The sequence below is a fragment of the Chrysochloris asiatica genome, unplaced genomic scaffold (genome assembly GCF_000296735.1).
Source record: "Chrysochloris asiatica unplaced genomic scaffold, ChrAsi1.0 scaffold00011, whole genome shotgun sequence".
Classification (NCBI taxonomy): Eukaryota; Metazoa; Chordata; class Mammalia; order Afrosoricida; family Chrysochloridae; genus Chrysochloris; species Chrysochloris asiatica.
In genome coordinates, this window is record NW_006408529.1 from 25,258,208 (window position 1) to 25,283,967 (window position 25,760).

The window sequence follows — 25,760 nt, forward strand, 5'->3', positions numbered from 1 at the left end:
AGCTGGAAAAATTTTCTGAGAAAAAATTGAAAAGAATGATATTTAGGTACCTTCAACATATTGAGAAAAATCTGCAGGTTAAAACAAGGTGAACACAGAAAAAACTTTAGAAGAATTCAGGAAAACACTACAAAACAAACAGATATAATAAATGAAAATTTAGAAACAATACAAAACCTGCAAATAGAAATCCAGATTAATATTAAGGTTTCAGAAATGGACAATACATTGAAAGGACAAAGGAGTAGATTGGAATCAATGGAAGGCTGAATTAGTGAGCTTAAAGTCAAGTCTCTCAATACTAGCCTGCTATAAGAACAATCAGAAACAAGAAGGAAGAAATCCAAAGAATGCATACAATTTATGTGGGTTATCATCAACAGGAGGAGTAATTTGCAGGTGATTGAAATTCCAAAACAGGAGGAGACAAAAAAAAGCACAGAAAAAATTACAGACGAGTAGTTGGAAGAAAAGGGAGCTCTAATAGCGTAGTGGTTATGAATCGGGCTGCTAATCTCACCGTCAACAGTTAGAAACTACCAGCTCTTCCGCGGGGGAAAGATGAAGCTTTCTGCTCCCGTAAAGATTGACAGCCTTGGTAACCCTATGCAGGGTTGCTATGAGTTAGAACCGTCTCCATTGCACATGACAACAATAACAACAGTTGGAAGACAACATCCCTAAAATCATGAAAGACAAGAAGATAAGTATTCTAGAATCTGAACAAACCTCAAACAGGATAGATCCCAAAAGAAAATCACCAAGACATATAGTCAAACTTCCAAAAACCAAAGACAAGGAACTAGTCCTGAGAGCAGCTCAGGAAAAACAAAAAGCTACCTACTGACACTGTAGGATCAGCACTGGGCTGCTAACCACAGGGTCAGCAGTTCAAACCCACCAGCTGCTCTCGGAAACCCTACACAGAGTCCCTATGAGTTGAAACCAACTTGATGGAACTTAACAACAACAACCTACAAAGGAAAAGAAATAAGGTTAAGCTCTGTTTTCTCAGCAGAAGAAGGCAAATATAAAACTTTGAGAGAAAAAATTACCAACTAAGGATCATACATCCAGCAAAACTGTCCCTCAAATATGATGGCAAAATAGGATATTTCCAGATATATAGAAATTAAAGAAATTTGTAACAACCAGACCAAATTTAGAAAAAGAATTAAAAAGATTAATTGCACAAAGAACCAACAACAGCAGAAAATAACCTGAGGTTGATATACATGGTAATATCACTCAGAACTTAACCCAGATATAGAAGTATTTAATATAAAACAAATCTACAAGACTGAAAATAGGGAGCTAGAGATAAAAATTTATAATGAGGATAACTACAAAGCAAAAGAGAGAAATAGTGTAGATGTAGAACTTCCAAATGACAAGGAAGTCAACAAATTTCGAGAAAAAACAGGCTGTTTTAAAATGGGGTAGAAATACAACCTCAAGAAAATTAATTAATCTTATTATCAAAATAAAAGTGAAAATCATAGAGTAAACATTTAAAATGACAAGAAAATTCACAAAATAAATTCAGTACAGAAAATTATGTGGAACAAAGAAACCAGTAGCACCACACACACACTCACACAGAAAACACAAAGCAAAAATGCAATCAATTGATATTACAGAATGTTAATGCATTAAAGGTACCAATCAAGATACAAACGTAGCAGAATGGAAACAGGATCACCTTCAATATTCTGTCTACAAGAGACACACTTCACACACAAAGACAAAAAAATCAAAGGATTAAAAAATACAAATCAAGCAATCAAAAGTGATGAGTGGAAATAAGAATTTCTAAGAAAACATACTTTAAGGCAAAAAACAAACTAAGAGACAAGGAAGGACATTATATAAAGGTTAAAGGGCCAATTGAACAATATCTAAGCTCCCAATGATAAATATCTATGCTCCCAATGAAAGAGCCTCAAAATACATAAATCAAACTCTAAAAGAACTAAAGAAATCAGCAATTCTACAATAGTTGTTGTTAAATGCTGTTGAGTCAGTTTCCAAGGCTGTAAATCTTTGCAGGAGTAGAAATCCTCGTCTTTCTCTCATGGAGTGACGCATGGGCTCAAATTGCTGACCTCGTGCTTCACAATCCAGTGCTTATACTAATAACACCACTTTTGATGAAAGACAGAACTAGAAAATCAACAAAAACACAGAAGAACTGAACAACATAATCAACAATAACACATTCTTTTCTAGTGCACATGGAACATTTTCCAGAATGTTAGCCCACAGAGCAACCCTCAATAATGAAATATAACAAAGCATCGTCTAAGATCACAAATCAGTGCTCAGACAGCAATTTGTAGCAATAAGCATACACACATCCAAAAAGAAATAACCAAAATCAACATCCTAACCCAACATCTCCACCAATTAGAAAAGAACAGCAAAGTATGCCTAGAACCACAAGAAGCAAAGAAATAATAAAGATTAGAACAAAAATAAATGAAACAGAAGAACAGAAAGAATCAATAAAACAAAAAATTGGTTCTTTGAAAATATTAATGAAATCGACAAACCACTGGCAAATCTAACACAGGGAGAGAAAAGTAAATAACATCAGTAAGAAATTAAAGGGGTGATGTTACACAAAACTAATGGAAATTAAAAAAAAATACTATGAATAATTATACTCAACAAATTTGAAAATTCAAAAGAAATGGACAAATTTCTAGAAACACCACCTACCTAAACTAACACAGACTGAAGAGGAAAACTTGAACGACCTATAACAAAAGAAGAAATTGATCAGGTCACTTAAAATCTCCCAACAAAAAGAAAGTCTGGGCCTGATGGCTTTACTGGTGAAGTCTAATAACATTCAGACAAGAGCTCACACCAATTATACTCAATCTACTCCAGAATATAGAAAAGGAAGGAAAGCTCGTGAATTCATTTTATGAAGCAAGCATAACTGATACTAAACCCAGGTAAAGACAAGACACACAGGAATGTTTAGGAATGCCTTTGCCAGCATTGGTTGGTTCATATGGATGATGTTTTATTTTTATTTTTTAAAACTATAGTAAGGTTGGATATCCTTTCAAATGTGTTCATTTATTCATTAAATATCTATTGTGCTAAGTACTGGGTCAGGTTTTAAGTATAAAATCAGGGTAGGTTGCCATATTAATGAAACTAGTGGTATCATGAAATGCTAGAAGATTGATTCTGAGTGAGCATATCTAGAGAAGGGTCTTGTTTTTTCTTTTCTTTTCCCTGCATATAAGCATTTTGAGAATGTCTTGGTGCAATTCTAATATAAAATTTCCATTAATAAGGAGTCTCTAGGATCACTGGTATTAGTATTTATATGCTGTATATGCTACAAATATCTATGCTCTTTTCTTCACTTTACTTTCCATTTTGTTTATGATCTTTAATATATACAAGTTTTACATCTGTATGTAGCCAAATAAACCAATCTTTTCCCTTATGCTTCCTCTTGTGTCAGGCTTAGAAAGTTTTTTCCCACCACAATCTTACAAAAAACAACTGAGGCTATAACTGCCTTTCATAATTTTACAGTATCCACTTAGATATTTGCTCTATATGGAGTATCTTTCTGTGTATGGTATGATGTAGGAATCTAATTTTTTCCTAAGTGGTTACCCAATAATATGACATGTGATCCTCTATTTTCCCCTAGCCCTTTTATTCATGTACATGAGTCTGCTTCAGAATTGAAGTCTATTGCAAAGAATTATTTTTCTCTCCCTACTAAACTACTACTGTTTTAAATAATCAAGTTGTACAGTGCATTTTTAAACTGGGAAAGGGAAGTCTTTCATATTTTTTCTTTTTGATCATACTCGTCCTGACTACTTTTACCCATTTACTCATTTAGGTGGATTTAAAACTCTATCTGCTAATACTGAAAATAAGACTCTTGGGATTTTAATTGGAACTGGTGGTTCAAACTCACCAGCTGCTCTTTGAAAACCCTACACAGGGTCACTATGAGTCGGAACCGACTGTACAAAACTTAACAACAATATTAAGTTCAATGTACATTATTTTCAGAAGAATAAAATCTTAATGATACTGTAACAACAACAAAAAAACTTAATGATACTCTATCTTTCAGTCCATAAATACTCCATTTTGCTCCATTTATTCAAGTCTTCATATTGTACAGTAAAGTTTTCTAATTCACTTTAGTTCTAAGTATTTTACAGTTTCGTTGCTACTTTAAATTAGCTTTTCCTCCACTTCCTTTTCAGGAGCTCTGATAGTGTAGCAATTACAAGTCGGGCTGCTAACTCCAAAGCCAGCAGTTTGAAACTACCAGCTGTTCCACAGGAGAAAAGATGAGGCTTTCTGCTCCTATAAAGATTTACATCCTCTGAATCCCTATACAGGGTCACCATGAGTCGGAACTGACTCCATAGCATGTAACCAACACCACCACTTCATTTTGTACTAGTAATTTCTGGAATGCAGAGGGTTCTCTTGAATTTTCTTGAAGACTGCTGGTTAGACTCCCAAAGTTGAAGTTTTTAGTTTTTAAGTTTTATGACAAGGATTACAGACTTTACATAAATTATTTATGGGTAATTTTCACAATTTTCTACATCCTGAAACCAAATGCACTACTGCATGAGCAGAAATGATTTACAAGCGGGCTTCAAAAAATTCATGGAAAAATTCCATTACCTTCCATGAACTTTTTGAAGTCTTTCTGTATAATGACTAATTTCTGACAGCTTTTTATCTATATTTAATAGTACTATGCCTTATAAAGTCAGATGTCTAACAAATGCTTCAGATAATAATGAAAGTAAAAATGTGTTTCATGTACATTAAGAAAAAATTCTTAAATGGTAAAGGAAAAAAGTGAAACAACCTTACCTCACTAAGTTCATGTTGCCTTTGCATCTTCTTTTCAAAAGTAGATTTCATTTGTGTAAGTAATTCATACTAAAAGAAAAATAAAAATATTGTTAGATTTTATTTTTTAAATTACATAATTATAGTCTCCAAAATAATAATAAACCCACCTTATCTAAAATAGCTTGCCGTTTGGCTTCCAAGCTGGGCTCCAAAAGAAGGTTTTTTCCTATAAGATAAATCACTGGTTTATTTCTAAGTAAACAGCACATTTTTCATCGAAAATATGAGCCGAAGCAAGAGAAGACATACTTGCTAGTTCCTCAATACTTTTTACTAAGTCATCCTTGTCAGTAATGATTTGTTTCAGTTGAGGCAAAGTCAGAAACTGTTCTAGTAATATCTCCTCTTGTTCATTCATATCTGTGAGTTGTGACACACTAGAAACACAAGAGAAATAAAATGTTGTTAATGAAAATCAGTCATCCAGTTTTTCCCCATGAGGATAAATAGTCATTATTTTAAAATTTCATCTAACACCAATAGGGTTCTAAATAACTTCTAAGGTACCTATTTTTATAAATAAATCTAAGAAGGCTAATTTTAACCTTAATAGCAAATAAAATTGAAACCACAATGGATGAACATAAAATAGCCTGCATTCTTACAGAATCTGTAGCAGTAAATTCTGGTCTAATAGATACACTGATGCAACTATGGGGAAGTGTTCACAATTATTTGTTGTTGTTGTTGTTAAGTGCCGTCGAGTCGGTTCCGACCCATAGTGACCCTGTACAGGGTTTCCGAGGGTGTAAATCCTTACGGGAGTAGAAAGCCTCATCTTTCTCCCGCGGAGCGGCTGGTAGTTTCGAACCGCTGACCTTAAGGTTCGCAGCCCGATTCGTAACCACTACGCTACCAGAGTGGTTTAAATTAATAATCAATAACAAAATCAACTTAGGAAAAGAAAAAAGGATGAAACTAGAGCTCTTCCTTATTCAGCTGAGGCAGGTCCTTAAAATATGAGAGCAGTAACATATTGAAATATTTTTTCTTTTGTTTAATTTCATTGCTTTAGAATATCACTTATTACTTCAAGTTCCCTGACAGGAACCAGGTGGCTTTCTGATAAGTAAAATTTATGCTCTATTTCTACAAAGCATATGCGTCATCTAATAATAATGTAAATTCAAAGAAGTTAAATTCATAGATAATATAAGAAGCTTCTTTGCATTCCTTTCATTCCAACATAGTAATAATAGGGGCTTTATGAGTATTGTACTCTTTAGTTGGGGGCATAAAAGATGAAGTGTTTCCTCAAATTGAGTCGTCACAAAACTGCTTTTTCATGTAGCATCTTAGAGGAACAGAGGTTCATGAAAAATGCCATAAACTTGAATGGTACAAACTTATTTGCCACAAATTTTAGCTCTGTAGAAATACCTTAACAATAATTTGATAACTTTAGTCTATTTTACCACATACAAAGTTCTATTAATTAAACAATAAAAAGGTCTAAAATAGGCCAAGATATATAATGAAATCTTCAAGAAGCATGCATTTAAAAATAATTTTCAAAAGAATGTAAGTGAAATGAGAAAAATGACCTTGTTATTTTGGTAACTATTATCATTCCCAGCTTCATGAAAAATCTCTGGATATATACTAGTCACTCAATACATACAACCTACAAGACCTAACAGTGACTTATAAAATATTTCCACTAAGAGAACTACAATATAGGCATAGCTAGACTTTGAAAATTCTTTCTATTCAATGTTGTTGTAATTATTGTGTGCCATCAAGTTGGTTCTGACTCATAGAAAATCTAAATAGGGTTTGAGGCTGTAAATCTTTGCAGAAGCAGAAAGCCTCATCTTTCTCCCATAAAGTAGCTAGTGTGCTTACCCTACAGCCACTGTGTTCCCTTTTATACAATGTAAATATGACAATGATGATCTAGTTTGCAATGAAAAATAAAAGTAACAAATGCCAAATATGCTCTTCAAGTTTTTTACCTTAGTTCTGAGAGTTCTGGAAATGCATCAGGGACATCTGGCATCTTGTAACCAGAACCATTTTGGCTTATCTAAAAGGAGTTTTAAATAGCATTAAATTCCAACCATCTTTGCAACTGTTTTCATTTGCTTACAAAAATAAGTTTAAATAAGTTTAAATGTACCACTTCTCCTAACTGCTTTCACTATTATAGCTTCAACTTTACAGTTCAATCTATACTCTCCCTTTCTTCCTTCAGTTTATTTTTTTTCATTGTAACTTTTTTTTTTTGAGAGGGAGGGTGATCATATGAGCACCAATGTTAGTTCTCTTTTTAAGGCAAATAGATGACTGTAAAATAAATCTAAGTGTATCTGTGACAATGTGGAGAATTATTTGTGGATTTATATATATGAATACATTTATATCAAGAGAAAAGCATACATATAAAAAATTATTTCACAAAGTACAAATAATTATATTTTATTAATAAAATAGTACAGTAGGTGAGCAGTATGTTATTTTTGTTTTTAAGTGCCGTCGAGTTGGTTCCGACCCATTGTGACACTGTATAGGGTTTCCTAAGAGCAGCTGGTGAACTTGAACTGCTGCCAACCTTGTGGCTCTAACAGACTTTGCAATCCAGTGCATTAACCCACAGCACCACACCAGGGCTCCAGGTTAGTATATATAATACTAATTTGTAGCTTTTTCATATACTATTCATTAATACAGTGATGAAATGACTTAGAAAAATAAAGCACACCTGTGTTCATTTTCTAAATGATTATATATTCTGAAATTAGTATTGTTGGATGTAATAAGGTTTTACACTGTGGATGCTATTCACTTCTAAGGGGTGAAAATGAATGTTTAAAAATCTCTTTATATGTTTCATGCACTAAATATTTGGTTCTTCTTCAGTTACATCCCACATGTCAAGTTACCATCTTAATTTTTTTGAAAAACACTTTTTTTTAACCAGCAACAGGATACCTGGAACCCTTACCATGATACAACATAACACCTACAATATGATGTCTGCATCTCCTATACAATCACTTGTTACACCTTATCTCTCTAGCCTAAACAATGGCCAGAGAGATTGATCATAGACAGATTCACACACAGACCATCTGGTTTATGTTTCGTGCCTGCATCAACACTTTCATGTCTTCAGAGAATGCCAGATACACTAACTGCCCCTTCTTATTCTAGAAAATTCATAACCATCTTTTAAACTACTCTGATCCTCAAAAGCATGAATCTATTCATTTGTTTATTCATCTCATTTTACTGAGTATCAGGCATGGTGTGAGGATTGAAGATTAAAGTATTTTTTGTAAAGGTGTCCCTGCAAGCATTGACTATTCCCTCAGCTGTGTATCCAATATAACCATAGACTGTGTATCTCTCTATTCTATAGGAAGTTTTCAATGTGTAAGTACTTACTTATTTGTTGGTTTCCTCTACTGTACTGTTTGCTACTCTGATTGAAAAATGATTTCATTGCTTTATCTTTTTGTTCCTTAGAAGCTGGCACAATGCAAGCATATGATAAATGGCTTACTGACTGATAGGTTTAAAAATAAAAAATAAAGATACACAAAGATACTAACTGGTGCTGAAGTATCTGTCGTGGGAATGGGTAACGGCAGACTTGAAAGAATGCTAAATGAAGGAGCAGCAGGTTTGGCCGTGGTATAACTTGTGGTTGAAGAAACAGTGTCGGCAACGGATACAGAAGTGATAGTCCTGGTAGCTTCTTGTGGGGGATATGGAGGAAGAAATGAGAAACCCTGAGAAGCATAAGGAGGCAGTCCACCTGGGTTACTATAGAGGCTAAAGAAAAACAGAAAAGATACATAAGATTTTAGCGGTAAAATATATACAATGGTTTTAAACAGCAGTAATCATGCATATAGATGGAATCTGTTTATAGCTGGTAATACTGTGAATAACTGAACTAAATCTAATATAAATTGATCAAATATAAAACCCCAAGGAAAGAGAACTGTGGTTCCCATGAAGAAGATGAATGCTTAAAAAAGCATACAATTAATCTGGCCAGAGTAGAAATGAATACATGGGGCCATTTTTGAGTTTTCAGAATTTCATCGGTATCAATCAGTATCTTAAAAGAACTCAAAGAAATCATTGGAAAATTATAGTCTTGGGATGGGAAAGGACTTTCTGTGATCTCTTATTTAGAAATCATAAGAGAAAGTAATGATAAACTCCACACATAAAAAAAAATTCTACATGATAAAACCCATTATAAGTAAAGACAAATGCCTATTTGATAACATGTGAAACTTCTATTATAGAGTGATCAGTTCTATAATACAAGGAGACTTAAAAAAGTTAGTGGAAAAACAGATTTAAAAGATACTGGAATTTTTTCAACAAACTTTTTGAAGACCCCTCATATATAAAGAACTTTTAGACTAGTAACCCAACAGCAAAATAAAAACACAACAGTATGCACATAAAAGAAAAAAATCATTCTATTAACAGATACTATTTTCTACCTGTATGACTGGCAAAGATCCATTCTGAAAATTTTAGCAAAGGATATGAGGAACTAGACATTTTGTATAGCATACATTGGTACAAGTCCTTTAGAGGGCAATTTTGGAGTTATTTGTCAAAATTACAAATGTGCATACCACTTCTAGAATTTATCCAACACAACAAATATACTCACATTTGGGTAAAATACTATTTTTTAAGATTATTCACTGCAGCACTGAGGGCAAAGATGAAAGGTAGGCCTTTTAGGAAAAATTGGAAACAACAAAAATATCATCAATAGGAGTCTTGTTAAATAAAATGATGGTACATCCATAAAATGAATACTTTGTGGCCATAAAAAAGAATGAGGAAGCACCTGATGTAGTAGCATGAAAAGCTCACCAATTTATACAATTTAGTAAAATAATAATAATAAAGTGTGGCACCATTTGTGGTAAAGAAAGGGAATAAAATACTACATATACATATGAGGGGCTTCAAAAAGCTCATGGAAAAATTCCATTATCTTTCAATTCCATTTGTACATGAACTTTCTGAAGCCCCTTCAAACTTGTGTATTATATAAACATCCACACAAAAGAACCACTTTAGATGAGAAAAACTAAGTTGCAAGGGAAAAAGGAGGGATAGAAAAATGAAACTTTTCATTCCATATGCCTTTATACTTTTTAAATTTTGAGCAAAATGAATATAGGACCCATTCCAAATATTAAATAAAATAAAAGCTTTCTGATATTATTAATTTCAAAGAATGGCTGATTTTTATCTTAACTTTAAAGGTATTACTGAATTACTGAATTATGTGAATATGTAATTTGAAAAACAATATGATCAACATGAGAAAATACTATGTTGTTGTTCCTAGGTGCCACTGAGTCGGTACTGACTCATAGCGACCTTATATGCACAGCAGAACGAAACATTGCCTGGAGAAAATACTATACTCTCCCTGAATTAGTATCTTAATAATTTTGAACCAACTTGCTTTATTTTAAACTTAATAGCAAGCTTGAAGTCAATTCAAGCGGCACTATAGGGACTGGTAAAAATAAGGCTCCAGGAATTAAATGCCAATTGAGATGCTTCAACAAACTGATGCAGCCCTGAAAGCTCTTTTGCGTCTATGTGAAGAAATTGGGAAGACAGCTATCTGGCCAAACAAATGGAACAGATGCACATTCATGTGCATTCCAAAGAAAGGCAATCAAATGGAATGCAGAAATTATCGAACAGCATCATTACTATCATATACTAGCTACATTCTGCTGAAGTTAACTTTAAAAAATGTCAATGTACAGCTGTACATTGACAGGGACCTGCCAGAAGTTTGAGTTGGTTTCAGAAGAGAATGTGGAATAAGGGATATCACTGCTAATGGCAGATGGATCTTTGCAAAAGCAAAGAAAAGCAGAAAGATGTATATCTGTGTTTTTTCAAGTATACAAAGACATTCATTTGACTGTGTGGATCATAACAAACTATGGGTTACATTGTAAAGAATGGGAATTTCAGAAAACTTAATTGGGCTCAAAAGAGTCCTGACGGCTCAGTGACTAAATGCTTGAAGCATCCATGGGAGAAAAATTTACAGTCTCAGAAAGGTGACAGGGCCATTTTACTATGTCCTATTATGTCCTATAGGGTTGCAATGAGTCAGAATTAGGTTTGGTTTTGGTTTAATTATGCTCATACAGAACCTGTGTAAGGATCAAGAGGCAGTTGTTTGATCAAAACAAGGTGACACTGTATGGTTCACATACAACTAGCAAAAGTGTGTGGCAAAGTTGTAACCTTTCATTTTACTTAATCTATATGCTGAAGAAATAATCTGAGAAACAGGACAATATGAAGAATAGGGTTTCAGGACTGGAGGAAGACTCATTAACGACCTGTAATATGCAGATGACACAACTTTGCTCGCTGAAAGCAAAGACTTACTGATGAAGATCAAAGGTTGCAATATGGATTGCACTTCAAAATAAAGAAACAAATGGACCAATAAGAAGCTTCATGATAAAAAAGAAGAAAAAAGAAGCTTCTTGATATATGGAGAAAAGATTGACGCTGTCAAGGATTTTGTTTTACTTGGCCCCAAAAACCAATACCCATGGAAGGAAGCAGCAGTGAAATAAAATTAAATGATACACTGCATTAGGCAACTCTATTACAAAAGACCTCTTAATGTTTGAAAAAGCAAAGATGTCCCTTTTGATGACAAGGTATGTCTGATTCAAACATACCTGGTCTTTTCAATTGCTTCATATGCATATGAAAACAGAAGAATAATTGATGAGTTCAGACTGTGGTGTTGGCAAAGAATAATGAATATATCATCAAGTGCCCGAAGAACAAACAAATCAAGTCTTAGAAGAACAACTACCAGAACGTTCCTTAGAAGTGAGGATGGCAAGACTCTGACTCACCAAATTTTAAGTAAACAGCCAATGAAAATGAGGGAAACCCTCAGTAAGATGGACTGACACAATAGCCACCACAAGAGACTCTAACATACCAATGATCATGAAGAGGGAAAAGGACTAGGCAACGTTTCATTTTAAGGTCACCATGAGCTGCAGCCAACTTGATGGCAACTAACAAGAAGAAAGTAAACCACTTTTAAAAATGTGAAGTTACTGTTTCTGACATCTAGGTAGGTCTATACACTTTTTTTTTTTAGGTCTATACACTTTTGAAGGTAAGGTTTCCATCTCTAAAACTTCCAGAAAAATTTTAACTTGATTTACACCACATCAAAACACCAGTTTTGGTATCCTCGAGGGATTTAAGTCATACTCCTTTTCAATGTTCTTTGAGTTTGGGGAACAAAAAGAAGTCTGAAGGACAAGATCCGGGCTCTAAGGTGTATGGAATAAGGTTTTCCAATGAAATTACCCTAGGACAGCTTTCCTACCCTCAAAGAATGCACTGTTGTAGTAGAAAAAATGTGTATCTTGCAGCAACTTTCCTGACCCTTTTCTCACCAGTGCAATTTTTAATTTTCTTAAAACTTATTCATATTAAGTCCCTGTGATCATCCTGTGTCCTTCAAGAAAATCTAACTAGATTACCCCTTTGGAATACCAAAAAAAAAGAAACAAAAACAAAAAACAAAACCAGTCACCATAATCTTCTTAGTTGACCTCTCTGTCTTGAATTTAACTGCCCATCAGATTCCCTCAGAAGTCACTATTTTTGAGTAGACCTATTTTTGAAGGCACCCTAAGAAGACTAAGACAAGTGTATTACTGAGAGAATTTGTCTGCAGCCAACCAGTGATCCGAAAGACATGTTTAAACATGTTTTATGTAAATAAACCCATGTATGTATGAATTGGAACTCTAAGAGCAATATTTTTTTTAACTCATCCTTCTATATATACTACAGAACAATGCCTTCATAATTCTGAGTGAAAAACCACTTCAACCTAGAAAAAATTTTTTAACTGTACAAACTAACAAAACTAAGGGGATTTTGAAGACACACAACACAAGGAAGTAAGATCTAGATTTTCTAGTTGTTAACTCCACATGAAGCTTCTGCTGAGCACCAGCATCAACTGCCAGACAAGTGACTAAGTCAGTTGCTTTTGGGTGATTCTAGTCACCAGCCTTTCAACCACCCCAATGAACATTGTTGCAAATTAGCAAGCAAAATATTATTTTCATGGTTCTAAGCAATAATTTTGTGAGTCATTGGATATACAACCTTAGAACACATTTTGTGACGTGGAAGTGGAACACGGCTTTGACCAAAAACCCCTAAAACACAGGAGTAACTCTGGGTTTGAGCAGGTGGCTGAAGTGGAAGTACCCTCAGGAGAGTGTGCCAGCCTGAAGGTCCTCAACAAGATTGACTTGAAGAGCCTGATAGTTCTTTGAGGAGGCTGTTCATGAGCGTGTAAAGGAAAAGTGAGGAAAGTTATTGGAAGGGGACCTTTGCTACATATTAAAGGACAGATTACCAATACTGTTTGCTTAGAATAAAGTGGAAAATAGAAAACGTATCTAGTGTATTGGATGATCTAGCTAAGGATATTTCTAGGCAATGTTGAAAAATCTGACTGACTCTACAATGTGAGAGAAAAAAAATAAAGAGAAGTATTAAATATAAGAGACAGGACTTCCTGGATTTCAAATTAGAAACCATCTCTCACTCCCAGATTCTCTGAGAGTTCTATGGAAGAAAAAATTTCAGTGCAAAGATCAAGTTGAGAATGAAGCTAGAAACTTCTTTGGTAAGATCTCTGAAAGAACCTGAACCAAGGTTCTCTGAAAACTGTCATTTAGACAAAAGGCATCCTAGGGCTTCTAATGTTTTTGACAACATTGTCTCTCAAAAGTCTCAGTGAAAGTAAAATGTAAGAGAAAGACTCAATTTTCAGCAAAACAACAGATAGATCTATAAGGCAGTGATGACACTAGTAAGGCATACACACCTTAGAATAATCAATCATTTGAGATAAAAAAAAAAGTCAGTATTTACCCAAAGACAAACTTTGGCTTAGCAAAGGAGGAGGAATGGAAACAGAAAACACAGGGAGGAAATGGAATAAACGATGTTATATTGTGGGGACTGCAATTAATGAGATGAAACAAAACATGTATGTATTTTATAAGGGAGAACTGATATGCTCTGTTAACCTTCACTCAATAAAAACTTTAAAAACAAAACATTGTAGCCTTTTGCCTTGGTGTATTCCTCAAAGCAAGATGGATCACCAGCAACTCTACAGGAGCCACCCGCAAAAATTCAACCAGGGTTCCTGCTCTTGCCATGTGTGCTCAAACCGGCATGGTCTAATCCAGAAATATGGCCTCAGTATGTGCTCCTAGTGCTTCCGTCAGTACTCTTGAAGGCTATAAGCGTCATTAACTTGGACTAAGTGATCATCTTGAATGGATTACACGACACACATCTTGACAACAAAAACAATGCCAACACTTGGTATGGAAAATAAAAATTTCAATTATGGCTGTTTTAATATGGAAAAAAAAAGGAACTGTATCATCTTGATCTAAAAGGGGCAGAGATTGCACTAAATGAAAAGGACCCTAAATGTGGACCCTTAAATTTCTAAGGGGAGGAGGCAGGGTGAAAATAAACTCCTGAGCTGCATACAAATGTTACAGCGATTCTGTAAAGTAGTATTCCCGTGAAGTAAGACTAAGTCCTAATCAAAGAATGGACACTGTGCCCAGCTGGATTTCTGAATTGCTATGAACCAGCGGCTCCCATGTGCCTCCCATTTCCTCCCTATTGAGTAAGAGTGTTATCCCAGGTCTGTGTTATCGTGGCATGACAGGGCAGCTAACCGTCTCTTTAATCGACTTGTCTTAAGGAGCTGTCCTGAGAATCGCACCTGGGAAACTCACTGGTGTCAAACCTGATTTTAGTGACATCTGGAAGGAGCTTGAGTCTATAAAGGCAGGAACTATGCTAGTTCTTGAAGGAAAGAGGTGAGTACGTTTTTTGCGAGTAAGAGAGATGAGAATTATTGGGTCCAGGAGTAAAACTGTGACACTTTATTTTCCAAAAATAGCTACATCATTATTATTTCTAGTCCCACTTGCTGTTCCAAAACTTCACCCCCCACCCCCACCCCAAAGAGTCAGAGTCTATTTCTCCTCCCCTGCGAACCAGATAGGGACTTTGTGACTAAGTTTTACAAACATAATACAACAGAAATGTTGCTTAAAAACATGCAGGGCTATGTTACAAAAGTCAATATAGCTTCCACTTGGCTTGCACTCCTTGGGATGCTTGCTCTTAGAACCTAACTGCCATCACATAAGGAAGCCTGGGCCACATGGAGAAGTTACATATAAATATATGCCTGACATCCTCAACTAATATCTCAGCATATGGTCAATATTAACTGTTAGGCATGTGACATAAATGAGCTGTCAACCCCCAGACTTCAAGCCACATCAGCTAATGCAAAAAAGTGGAGCATCCTTTGTACCTGGAACATACCTTAACTTAGGAAGTTACTGGAAGGTAGTTCAACAAGAAACTAAAAAATTCACCAAGAAACTGAAAAACACAGGATCCAGGAAATGGAAAATCTAATATAGGAAAGAGCAAAAGGAAACCCCAGGATGACATCAAAGGGAAGTCCGTAGGTGACAACTACGTAGCTGATGTAAAAAGTAATTTGTTCATAATGAAGGAAAAACTGGAGGCAAGTCTGCAAAGAAAACAATGAAACCTAGAAATCACCAGACAGGTTTAACAATGTCTGGTCAAATTATTTTGATGATAATGATTTTCAGAGCTGCTGAAAGGAGTAGAAAATTAAACTGGTCTTCTAATGAAAAATATTTAGAAAGTTAAAATACTGAAAACACCAAATAAGGATTTAAATAAAAATCATGAAGTAATTTAACAGGGAGGGTGAAGTTTTGTGAAAAATGCTATCCACTATAATAAGATATCAAAAGATAATAACAAAAATGAAAGCATCAAGAGATTGGCTTATTCAGAAAGATGTACACAAATAGTAGAAGAAACAGCCAAAAGAGTAAAACTCAGTTGCCTTCAACAAGTGTAAACGTATTTATATAAAAGGGGGGATGTACTAATAGGCACATTGTCTTTTAACATCATTTGATTTTTTAAACTATTTTTTTATTATTTTGATAAAATAAAACCAAATATAAGCAAAATTTTAAGTTTACTATAAATATTCTTACTATGGAAATGCTGTTGAAGTAGGAGCCAAAACTGGAGGGTTCTTCCAAAATTCATCCAATAAACTCTGAATAATTTTTCCAAGATCTGAATGCATTGTAAACTGAAAACAAAAATTATACAGGAAGACTAAAATGACTTTCAGAAAAAGAAGACTATAAGGTCTCACTAGGGTAAAGTCACTCTGAAATTTATATCTCAATTCACTTTTATAAGTCAAGAATTAAATGAAAAGGAAAGGTATTGTGTCAATTAAAAACAATGACAATCCACAACTTAGAATCTTTTCTCATAGACCCAATATCATGAATATTAGTGGTGGTGGTTGTGTGCCACCAAGTCGGCTGCCACTCATAGTGACCCTGTATGTTTCTGAGGTTGTAAATCTTTAAGGGAGCAGAAAGCCTCATATTTCTCCCATGGAACAGCTGGTAGTTTCAGACTGCTAACCCTGAGATTAGCAGCCCAATTCATAATCACTATGCTACCAGAATTCTTTTTGCTCATGTTGTTGTTGTCGTCAAGTGCTGTCAATTCCAACCCATAGCTACCATGTATAGGGTTTCCAAGGAGCAGCTGGTGAGACTGAACCACAGACCTTGCAGTTCAAACAGCTTTGTAGTCTGACACATTAACAAATCAGGTCAGAAGTCTACTTAATCAATAATGGCTTTGAAATATTTCATTATTTATAGTTATTAAGAGTCAAGAGTAAACACTGAGTATATTTAAGTTATAGTCCCACATGTTAATCATATATGTTGTTAAGTGCTGTCGAGTCAGTTCTGACCCATAGCAACCCCTGTATAGGGTTTCCAAGGAGCAGCTGGTGAGCTTGAACCACCAACCTTGCAGTTCAAACGACTTTGCAGTCTGATGCATTAGCATACAACACCACACCAGGGAGCTTCAAAAGTTCCTGGAATAATTCCATTATCTTTTATTTCCACTTTTCTATGAACTTTTTGAAGCCTCTCAGACATATATTAAGAACTTTTAGGCATATCTGAATTTTATTCTTTCTTAAGTATGGAATGACACATTCTAAACTATTTTGTACAAAAGTAGCAGCACAGCCATTATATTACTCTGAAATAAATGATTCCGTATACATACATTGTTTACTAATGGGCAGGTAACATAAACTCCTTGTTTATCCATTAAGTGATGTCGTATTGGTGGATAAACACTGATCACTGGTTTCTCCTGAGGAAATTGAGGAGGAAGCAATCTAGTAATGAGAGAACAGAAGAAAAACAAAAACAAAGACCATAGATTACATACTGAAACTATATAGTTAACAATCCTAAATCAAAGTTAAAAGCAAATTAAATTTTCACACATTCATTTAGATTATTTAATTATAAGTATTCTATTATGGGTGTTGAATTCACTGCAAATATACAAAAGGTTACAATTTGACAAGTCTATAAAGTTAATAAAGTAAAACCTTCTCAATGTGAAATACATATATCCTGAACTGTAGAATATTCTTTACACCATGCCAATCAATAGCTCTGAAACACAATATACTAACTAGACAAAATGTCAGCTCAAAACTAGATCAGGCATTTGTAGTGGGTGAATCTTACCAATGCAATCTGGCTAATTATTAGACGACAGAGTCGGGCCATATAACTTTCCTTGTGGGTTTCTTAAGAGTCCGATGGCAGTGTTAAAGTGCTCAGTTGCTAACTGAAAGGTTGGTTGCTTGAACCCACCAGCTGCTCCATGGAAGAAGGGATGTGACAGGTCTGCTTCTGTAAAGATTTGCAGCCTCGGAAAACCCTATAGGGCAGTTCTACTCTGTTCTATAAGGTTGCTATGAATCACAATCAACTCAACAGCAAAGATTTTTACTTTTAAAGTGTTGCCAAGAATTATTTCCCAATATTTTGTTAAACAGGAAGGTGGATAAAATGGAAAGTATTAGGCATGAACCATTGCAACCTTGGTTCTACACAGCTCCCTTCTAAATTTTCCAATTAACACCTCTCCCATCTTTGATGTCAATCACATGATTTCAACTAAAGAATAGTAAACTCTCAAAACAAAAAAAAAGTGAATTATCTTAAGCTTCTTTGGAACTGATACAAAATTGCTATTAGTGAATGAGGTGTTTGCAGTTATACAATTGGGCCTCACAAAGTTTGTGGGAAAGCCCATTACCTTTTCATAAAAAATTTCCACGCATTTCCTGAAGGCCCCTCATTTAGTTGAAGATGGTTAAACTAGTTGAGCAAAAAGGCAAAGAATGGTCTTTGGAGCCCAACCAAGTTAATTTGTATCCTGCCTATGCTATTCATTATCTATGTGTTTGTAATTTGCCCTAATTTGCAAGGATATTGTGTGGATCTCAAAGGCTCACATAATAACACTGTTATTGTTGTTATTTTTATGAATCAGTTCCAACTCATAGCGACACTGTATAGGGTTTCTGAGGAGCGGCTGATGGGTTTGAACAATGGACTTGCAGTTCAAACCAACCTGGTGGTCCAGTGTTCATCTTACAGCGCTAAACCAAGACTCCAAAATTCAGGTGCTATAGCTCACATGCTAGGTAGGGGCCTTCAAAAATTTTGTGGAAAAAAATGGAATTAAAAAAAACAACACAGGAATTTTTCCTTGAACTTTTTGAAGTCTCTTGTATATAAAATTAACTTAGTATAATGCTTGACACAGTTATATATTCATGTTTTAATTAATTAATTCAACTAGTATTTGAAAAGGCCTACTGTGGAGTTCTGGTGTAGTGCTGTAGGCTAAGTACTCAACTGAGATGTGGTTTGAACTGCAAGGTCAACAATTCAAACTCACCAGCCACTCACCTATCCAGGAAACCCTATACAGGGTCATTATGAGTCTGGTGTGGTATTGTAGCATAAGCACTGGACTGCGGTTCTAGGACTTGCTCAGTGAAATAGGCCTCTTGAAGAGCCTTGGCAGTATATATGACCTTAGGTGGAATCCTGAGCCCCATCCAGAACTTTCTGAAGTGAGACATTCCCATTAGAAAGGATAAGCAGACCAGCCTGGAAGAGCTAGAGCAACAGAAGATATATCTTCAAAGAAAGATCATCAGGAAAAACCCAAAACAAATATGGTAACTACAAAAATAAGCAAATTGTTTGCCAGGAAGCCATCAAGATAAGCAATCAAGTCCCTTCAGGACAAACTCCCTATAACACTGAAACTCAAAGGGTACACATGAGCAGGCATGTAAGCTTGCTGGCGACCACATTGGTCTACTGGTGAGTGGAAGATGGGGAAAGACAGCAATGAAGAAATTGGATAAAATCAACCATGTTCCATACACTCCCGTTGACCTGGATATTAGAGGAGACGAAGGACTGGTTGGGTCAGCCCAAAGTGTGATGACACCTGGGGACTCCTGAGCTCATGGACAAGGACATACCCATGGAGGACTAGAGCTGAGTGTGAAGTTGATATGAAGTAAGGGAAGATGCACGAGAACACCCAAATTTGCCGATAATACCCATTTGACCTAGCGTCGATGGCTTGATATTCAGATCTTGACTAGCTTAAAAATTTTCAAGATGGAGGGAGTTTCGTTTAAGAGTGTGTGAGGGGAGATAGAATCTCCACTGAATAGTTTTTGTCTAGACGCATCTGGTGAAAAGAGATGGGGATAAGTTTCTTATGATTCAACAGTGAGTAATTGTTATCATGACTAACTGCGACTGTCACAACTGTAAAGATAGAAGTTCTTTAACCAAAACAGGAACTAGTTAATCTGACAGTCCAGAAACAGAGGACCCTAGGACCATCAAGGGAGAAGAGCACAAGCAGAATGGAGGACCCTATCCAGAGAAGCAGTGACATGAGAGATGTATATTCATGGAAAGAGAAGGACTGAATGCTGGTGGCCAAGAGGAAGGCTTGCAGAACCTGCCCTTTGGTTGTTTAAATTATTATATATTCCTGAGTGTTTTTGTGTACATTTCCCCCTAAAAAAAAAAAAAAAAAAAAACAGAGGGAATGGAAGCAAATACTGTTGAAAGATGATGCATGGAGGAGACTGTAATCCATTGCAGTGCAATGATGGTGTAAAGTCAATGTATTCCCATGTAAACTATCACTCAGTTCACAATAAAAAATTTTAAAAGTAAAATAAAAGATATACAGACTTGAATACCCTAGGAAGCAGTTCTCGGAATTATACAGTCGCAGCTGTTCCACAGGAAAAAGATGAGGCTCTCTACTCCCGTAAACATTTATAGCCTCGGAAATCCTGTACAGGGTTGCTCTAAGTCGGAATCCACTCCAAGGCACATAACCACAACCACCATGAGGTGGAGTTACAAACTGAAATCTTCCAACAAAGTGAGGTGGCACAGGAGGTACTCACTCATCTCTGCAAAGAAATTTGAAAGACAACTATCTGACCAACTGATTGGAAGAGATCCATATTTGTGCCCATTCCAAAGAGAGGTGACCCAATAGAATGTGGAAATCATCAGACAATCTCTTTGATATCACATGAAATAAAGTTTTCCTAAAGGTAATACAGAAGCGGCTGCAACCACATATTGACAGAGAACTTCCAGAGGTTCAATCTGATTCAGAAGAGGATGTATAATGAGAGATACCATTGCTGACATCAGATGGATCTTGGCTGAAAGCAGAGAATATTAAAAAGATGTTTACCTATACTTTATTGACTACACGAAGGCTTTCGATTATGTGGATCATGACAAGCTATGGGCAACATTGTTAAGTATTACAGACCAAGGGGCAGTTACTCAAACAGAACAAGGGAACACTGAATGGTTTAAAATTAGGAAAGGTGTGCAACAGGGTTGTATTCTTTCACCATACTTATTTAACCTGTACACTGAGCAAATAATCTGAGAAGCTGGGTTATATAAAGAAAAACATGGCATCATGATTGGAAGAACACTCTTTAACAACCTGCGATATGCAGATGATACAACCTTGCTTGCTGAAAGTAAAGAGGACTTAAAATACTGATGAAGATCAAAGAGCACAACCTTCAGTATGGATTGCATCTCAATGTATAGAAAACAAAACTCACCACTGGACCAATAAATAACATTCTTATCAAGAGAGAAAAGATTGAAGTTGTCAAAGACTTCATTCTTCTTGGATCAACTATCAACACTCATGGAAGCAGCAGTCAAAAAATGAAATGACATATTGCCATTAGACAAATCTGCTGCACAAGACCTTTTTAAAGTGTTGAAGAGCCAAAATGCCAGCTTGAGGACTAAGGTGCGCATGACCCAAGCCATGGTATTTTCAATAACCTCATATGCATGTGAAAGCTTGACAGTGAATAAGGAAATTGTAGAATCAATGCTTTTGGTGTTGGAGGGGAACATTGAAATTACTATGGGCTACCAAAAGAACAGTGTTGGAAGAAGTTCAGCCAGAGTGCTCCTTGGAGGCCAGGATGGCCAGACTTTGTGTCTCATACTTCGGACATACTGCCAAGAAGGACCAGTCACTGGAGAAGGATATCATGTTTAGTAAGGTGGAGGGGCAGAGAAAAAGAGGAAGACACCCAGAGAGATGGATTGGCAAAGTGGTAGCATCAACAGGCTCAAGCATGGCAACAACTGTGACGTTAGTCCAGGACAGGGCAGTGTTTCGTTCTGTTGTGCACAGGGTTGCTATGAGTCAGTACCGACTCAATGGCACCTAACAGCAACAACAAGGCAGAATTAACTCAATGGTAATGAGTTTTTTTAGTATTATGTGGACAGTGAATAAGGAAGACCGTAAAAGAATTGAGGCTTTTGAGTTATGGTGTTGGAGGAGAATACTGAAAGTGCCATGGGCTGCCAAAAGAACAAACAGATCTGTATTGGAAGAAGTGCAGCCAGAGTGCTCCTTGGAAGCCAGGATGGCCAAACTTTGCCTCACACTGCGGACATATTGTCAGGCGAGACCAGTCGCTGGAGAAGGATATCATGTTTGTTAAGGTGGAGGGTCAGAGAACAAGAGGAAGACCACCAGTGAGATGGATTGGCGAAGTGGCAGCATCAATGGGTTCAAATGTGAGGTTTGCCTAGGACTGGGCAGCATTTTATTCTGTTGTGCATAGGGTCACTATGAGTCGGTACCAACTCGATGGCACCTAACCAAAACAACAAGCACTATGCTAGGCAATGAGGATATAATGAAGAAGATACGGTTTCTGTCTTGAAGTTAGGTACCATTTAATCGGATCCAAGAACTTTGTCTAGCTATCAGTCACCTAACACAATCTGAGGAAACAATTTAATTCTTTCATATTACAGACTAAGAATAACACTTAAGACTATTTGTATAATATTTCTCTATTGTAACTTAATACTAAACTCAAGATTATATTTTTATCTTAAAAGTTTTTTTCCTTAATATTAACCAGTAAATAAAATGTAACCTTTAATATTCTGGTTGATATATTGCTGGTGCTGAAATGAGAGTATTTTCAGTTGTTTCTGATATAAAAATACATCTCTAATGGTTTTCACATATGATCCTTTGGATTATTTGTCATTATCATTCTGATTCTCAGTCTAGCTCCCGGAAAGACTTTACTGCAGATCAATAAAAATTATTAGAGCAATAAGGATTGTTATTACATATTTTTCTTGTATTTATTGTTACAGCAATATAAATCAGTTACAGTGCCACCTTTCAAAAAGTATTTCACTATAATGTGTTCATAGTATAAATTCTAATTAGAAAGTGAATATTTAGAGTAAGTTCACTTTAGAAAAGTTATTTCTAATAAAAACTAACACAGACAGCAATAAAGATTTTTTAAAAGTCCTATTACATGACAGCATAGGATGCATGTAATTCTACTCACATATTAATGTTAATAGTCAGGTTGTTGACGGTGAATGGTAATCTGTATTCCACATCTTTCTGTATTTCAGCTATACTATAAGAAAAATGTAAAAAGAAATTATCCCAAGTTAGACAACCATTAATTGTAAAAACAAATGTTAATTACTATAGCCTACTAAAACTCTATTACTTTAATTTTATCCACAGAATCTAGAAAGCTAGAAAATCTTCTGTCTTCAGGTGGGGAAAAAACACAGTTAGAAAGGCTTAGCAAATTTAGACATGTCATCAAGAAAGACCAATAACTAGAAAACGACATTATGCTTGGTAGAGGGTCAGTGAGAATGGGGAAAACGTCAATGAGATGGAATGACACAGTAGCTACCAAATAAATTCAAACCCCCAATGATCATGAAAATGCCCACGGCTACGCAATATTTCATTCTGTTCTATATACAGGCCACTATGAGTTCTCGTCTTTGTATGGCAACTAACAAGAATATTCTGAAATCCTTAAAGTGGAGAGAGCCATGTTGAAATAAAGAGGCAAGGGAAAATTCTTGTATTAATGCTAAATTGATTTATTATCACTTTTGAATGTTTAGGAGATTAGATTCTAAGGTTGGTTTTCAGGATATGATATTTCAGACAACAAAAAGCCCCAAAACACAAGGGAATAGAGAGTAATATAAAGCAAAGTGAAGACTGTAAAAGTCTGTGTAATTACAAGACCAAAGGTGGATTCCTGAACAGCATCCAGAATCTTCTGAGGGGAAATTTCCACTTGAAAGGATACGCAGACCAGACTGGAGAGGCCAGAAGAACAAAAGAAACTTCCTGAAAGAAAGACTGACAGGAAAAAGACCAAACAATACAGGCAGATCAACTGAATACTCTAAGAACAAACAAGTGGATCGCTTGCCCAGGAGACATGAAGGCAAGTGGTCTGATCCCCTCAGGGTAAACCTCTTTTGAAGGCTGGGACCCAATGGGAATACATGCTCTGATTGGTGACCAAGTTCACCCCAATAGGGGGACGTGAGGGAAGGGCAGCAGTGGAGTTGCAAGCTAAGCCCTACAACATTTAATGGACTCCTGTGAACCCGGCTGGAGACCTGGCTGGCCAGCAGTGTGGCAAGACCTGAGGACTCTTGGGCCCAGAGTCAGTGACACAGCCACAGACGACTAGAGTGAAGAGTGAAGCATCCAGCTGATAAGAAGAGAGGGCACATGCATAACTACATCCACACTTGCAGATAATATCCACTTGACCTGGCTTCAATGGCTGGATGATCAGAGCTCAACCAGAAGAAAGAAGAGGAAAAAAAGAATAATCTGATACAATTTGATGAACCTGACCTACACCTATGGAAGCAGTAGCTCAAAAGAGGGAGCAAATCTTCACAGTGAGGATCACTCCCACCCCCTCCACACAAGTAGAGGACAGGGATGGGCAACTTGGACATTGGCTACCCAGAAAGGGGGGGGAAGGGGAGGTCACAGAGGGAAGAAGTGACTGGCTTACAAGCTTTCAAGAGGGAACCTAGATCCAGAGGGCATGGAGGAAGGTAGAATCTTCACTGAGCAGTATCCAATCTGTCTAGGCGGGGCTGATGAAAGGAGAAGCAGATAGGTCTCTTGCGATACAATGGTGAATAATTGTTATCTGGACTGATTGTGAGGGTTGGAAATATAAAGGTGGACGGTTTGTAGCAAGGAGGGGAGTGATTAACTTTTCAGTCTAGGAGCAGAGGTCCCTGGGATCATCTAGGGGGAAGAGCGGAGAGAAGAACCCTACCCAGGGAAGCAGTGAAGCCAGAGATAGAGGCAGAGATGATGACATGGAGAGATGGAGCAGCTGGGGACTTTGGACATCCTCTCTGCCATATTATCACCTTCTGAGATAATCAGAAATCAAGCTAAGAAGATGGATCTGTTTTTGGCAAGAGTTGGTCAAAGCTGTATATTAGAAAGATTACTCTGACAGCCATGTAGAAGAAAAAACTGAGGGAACAATATTGAAGGCAGAGAAAAATAGTAGAGTCTAGTGGCAGTGGAGAGAAACTGAGTGGTGTAAAGAGCTAAGTGCATACCTACAAGCCAAAAGGAGTCCTGGTATGGTGTGCGGCTTTAAGCGCTGAACTTCAAGCTCAGTCTGAACCGAAGGTCAGTGGTTCAAACTCACCAGCCATTCCTTAGAAACCCTATACAGGGTTCCTATGAGTTGTAACCGACTCAACGGCACTTAACAACAACTAGCCAAAGGTCCTGGTGTGGTGCTGTAGGACAAAGCACTGGACCACAAAGTTGGTTTGAACTGCAAGGTTGGTGGTTCAAACTCACCAACCGCTCTTCGAAAGCCCTATTATACAGGATCACGATGAGTCGGAACCTACTTGATGGCACTTAAAAACTAGCCAAAAGATTGGTGGTTCCAAAAGACAGGGATAGTGATCTGCTTCCGAAAGATAAGTCTTGAAAATGTTAGGGTCACCTGAGGTCACCATGTGTAGAAATTCACTGGATGGAAACTAACAATAATATAGTGTAACAGCAATAGAAAATTGCGTGAAAACAGTACTATCCAGGTTTCTGGTTCAGGTGAGCAGAAAGCAGAGATGGTTTTGAAGTACTTCAGGAAAGGGGTGAGGGCAGAAAAGATGTGACTGGATTCAGCTAGCAATGGAGGAAGACTGGCTGAATCATGATTTTTTTTTTTTAAAGTACTATGTACTTGACACTACACTAAAAGAAAAATCAATTGGTGTTATTTGATCTCATTCAAGAAAATTCTTCTAAATGATCTAGAGAAAGGAAGATTGCTTAAGGGAAATAAGATTCAATATAACCAG

At 36.3% G+C, this 25,760-nt stretch overlaps 1 protein-coding gene across 2 annotated transcripts in view; it reads right to left on the reverse strand.

The window, feature by feature from the left end:
- The window catches only part of VPS37A (vacuolar protein sorting 37 homolog A (S. cerevisiae)), a 41,017-nt gene that overhangs the window by 6,627 nt on the left and 8,630 nt on the right, over positions 1–25,760 (reverse strand). The window contains exons 2-9 of one of the 2 annotated variants that reach the window (XM_006834468.1): positions 22,928–23,002; positions 17,203–17,317; positions 16,089–16,189; positions 8,481–8,703; positions 6,882–6,952; positions 5,176–5,303; positions 5,034–5,092; positions 4,885–4,953 (exon numbers count right to left, since the gene is read on the reverse strand). In XM_006834468.1, coding sequence (XP_006834531.1) covers positions 4,885–4,953; positions 5,034–5,092; positions 5,176–5,303; positions 6,882–6,952; positions 8,481–8,703; positions 16,089–16,189; positions 17,203–17,317; positions 22,928–23,002 — 841 coding nt within the window. The remainder of the gene's footprint in view (positions 1–4,884; positions 4,954–5,033; positions 5,093–5,175; positions 5,304–6,881; positions 6,953–8,480; positions 8,704–16,088; positions 16,190–17,202; positions 17,318–22,927; positions 23,003–25,760) is intronic. The other variant, XM_006834469.1, reaches the window with a different exon arrangement.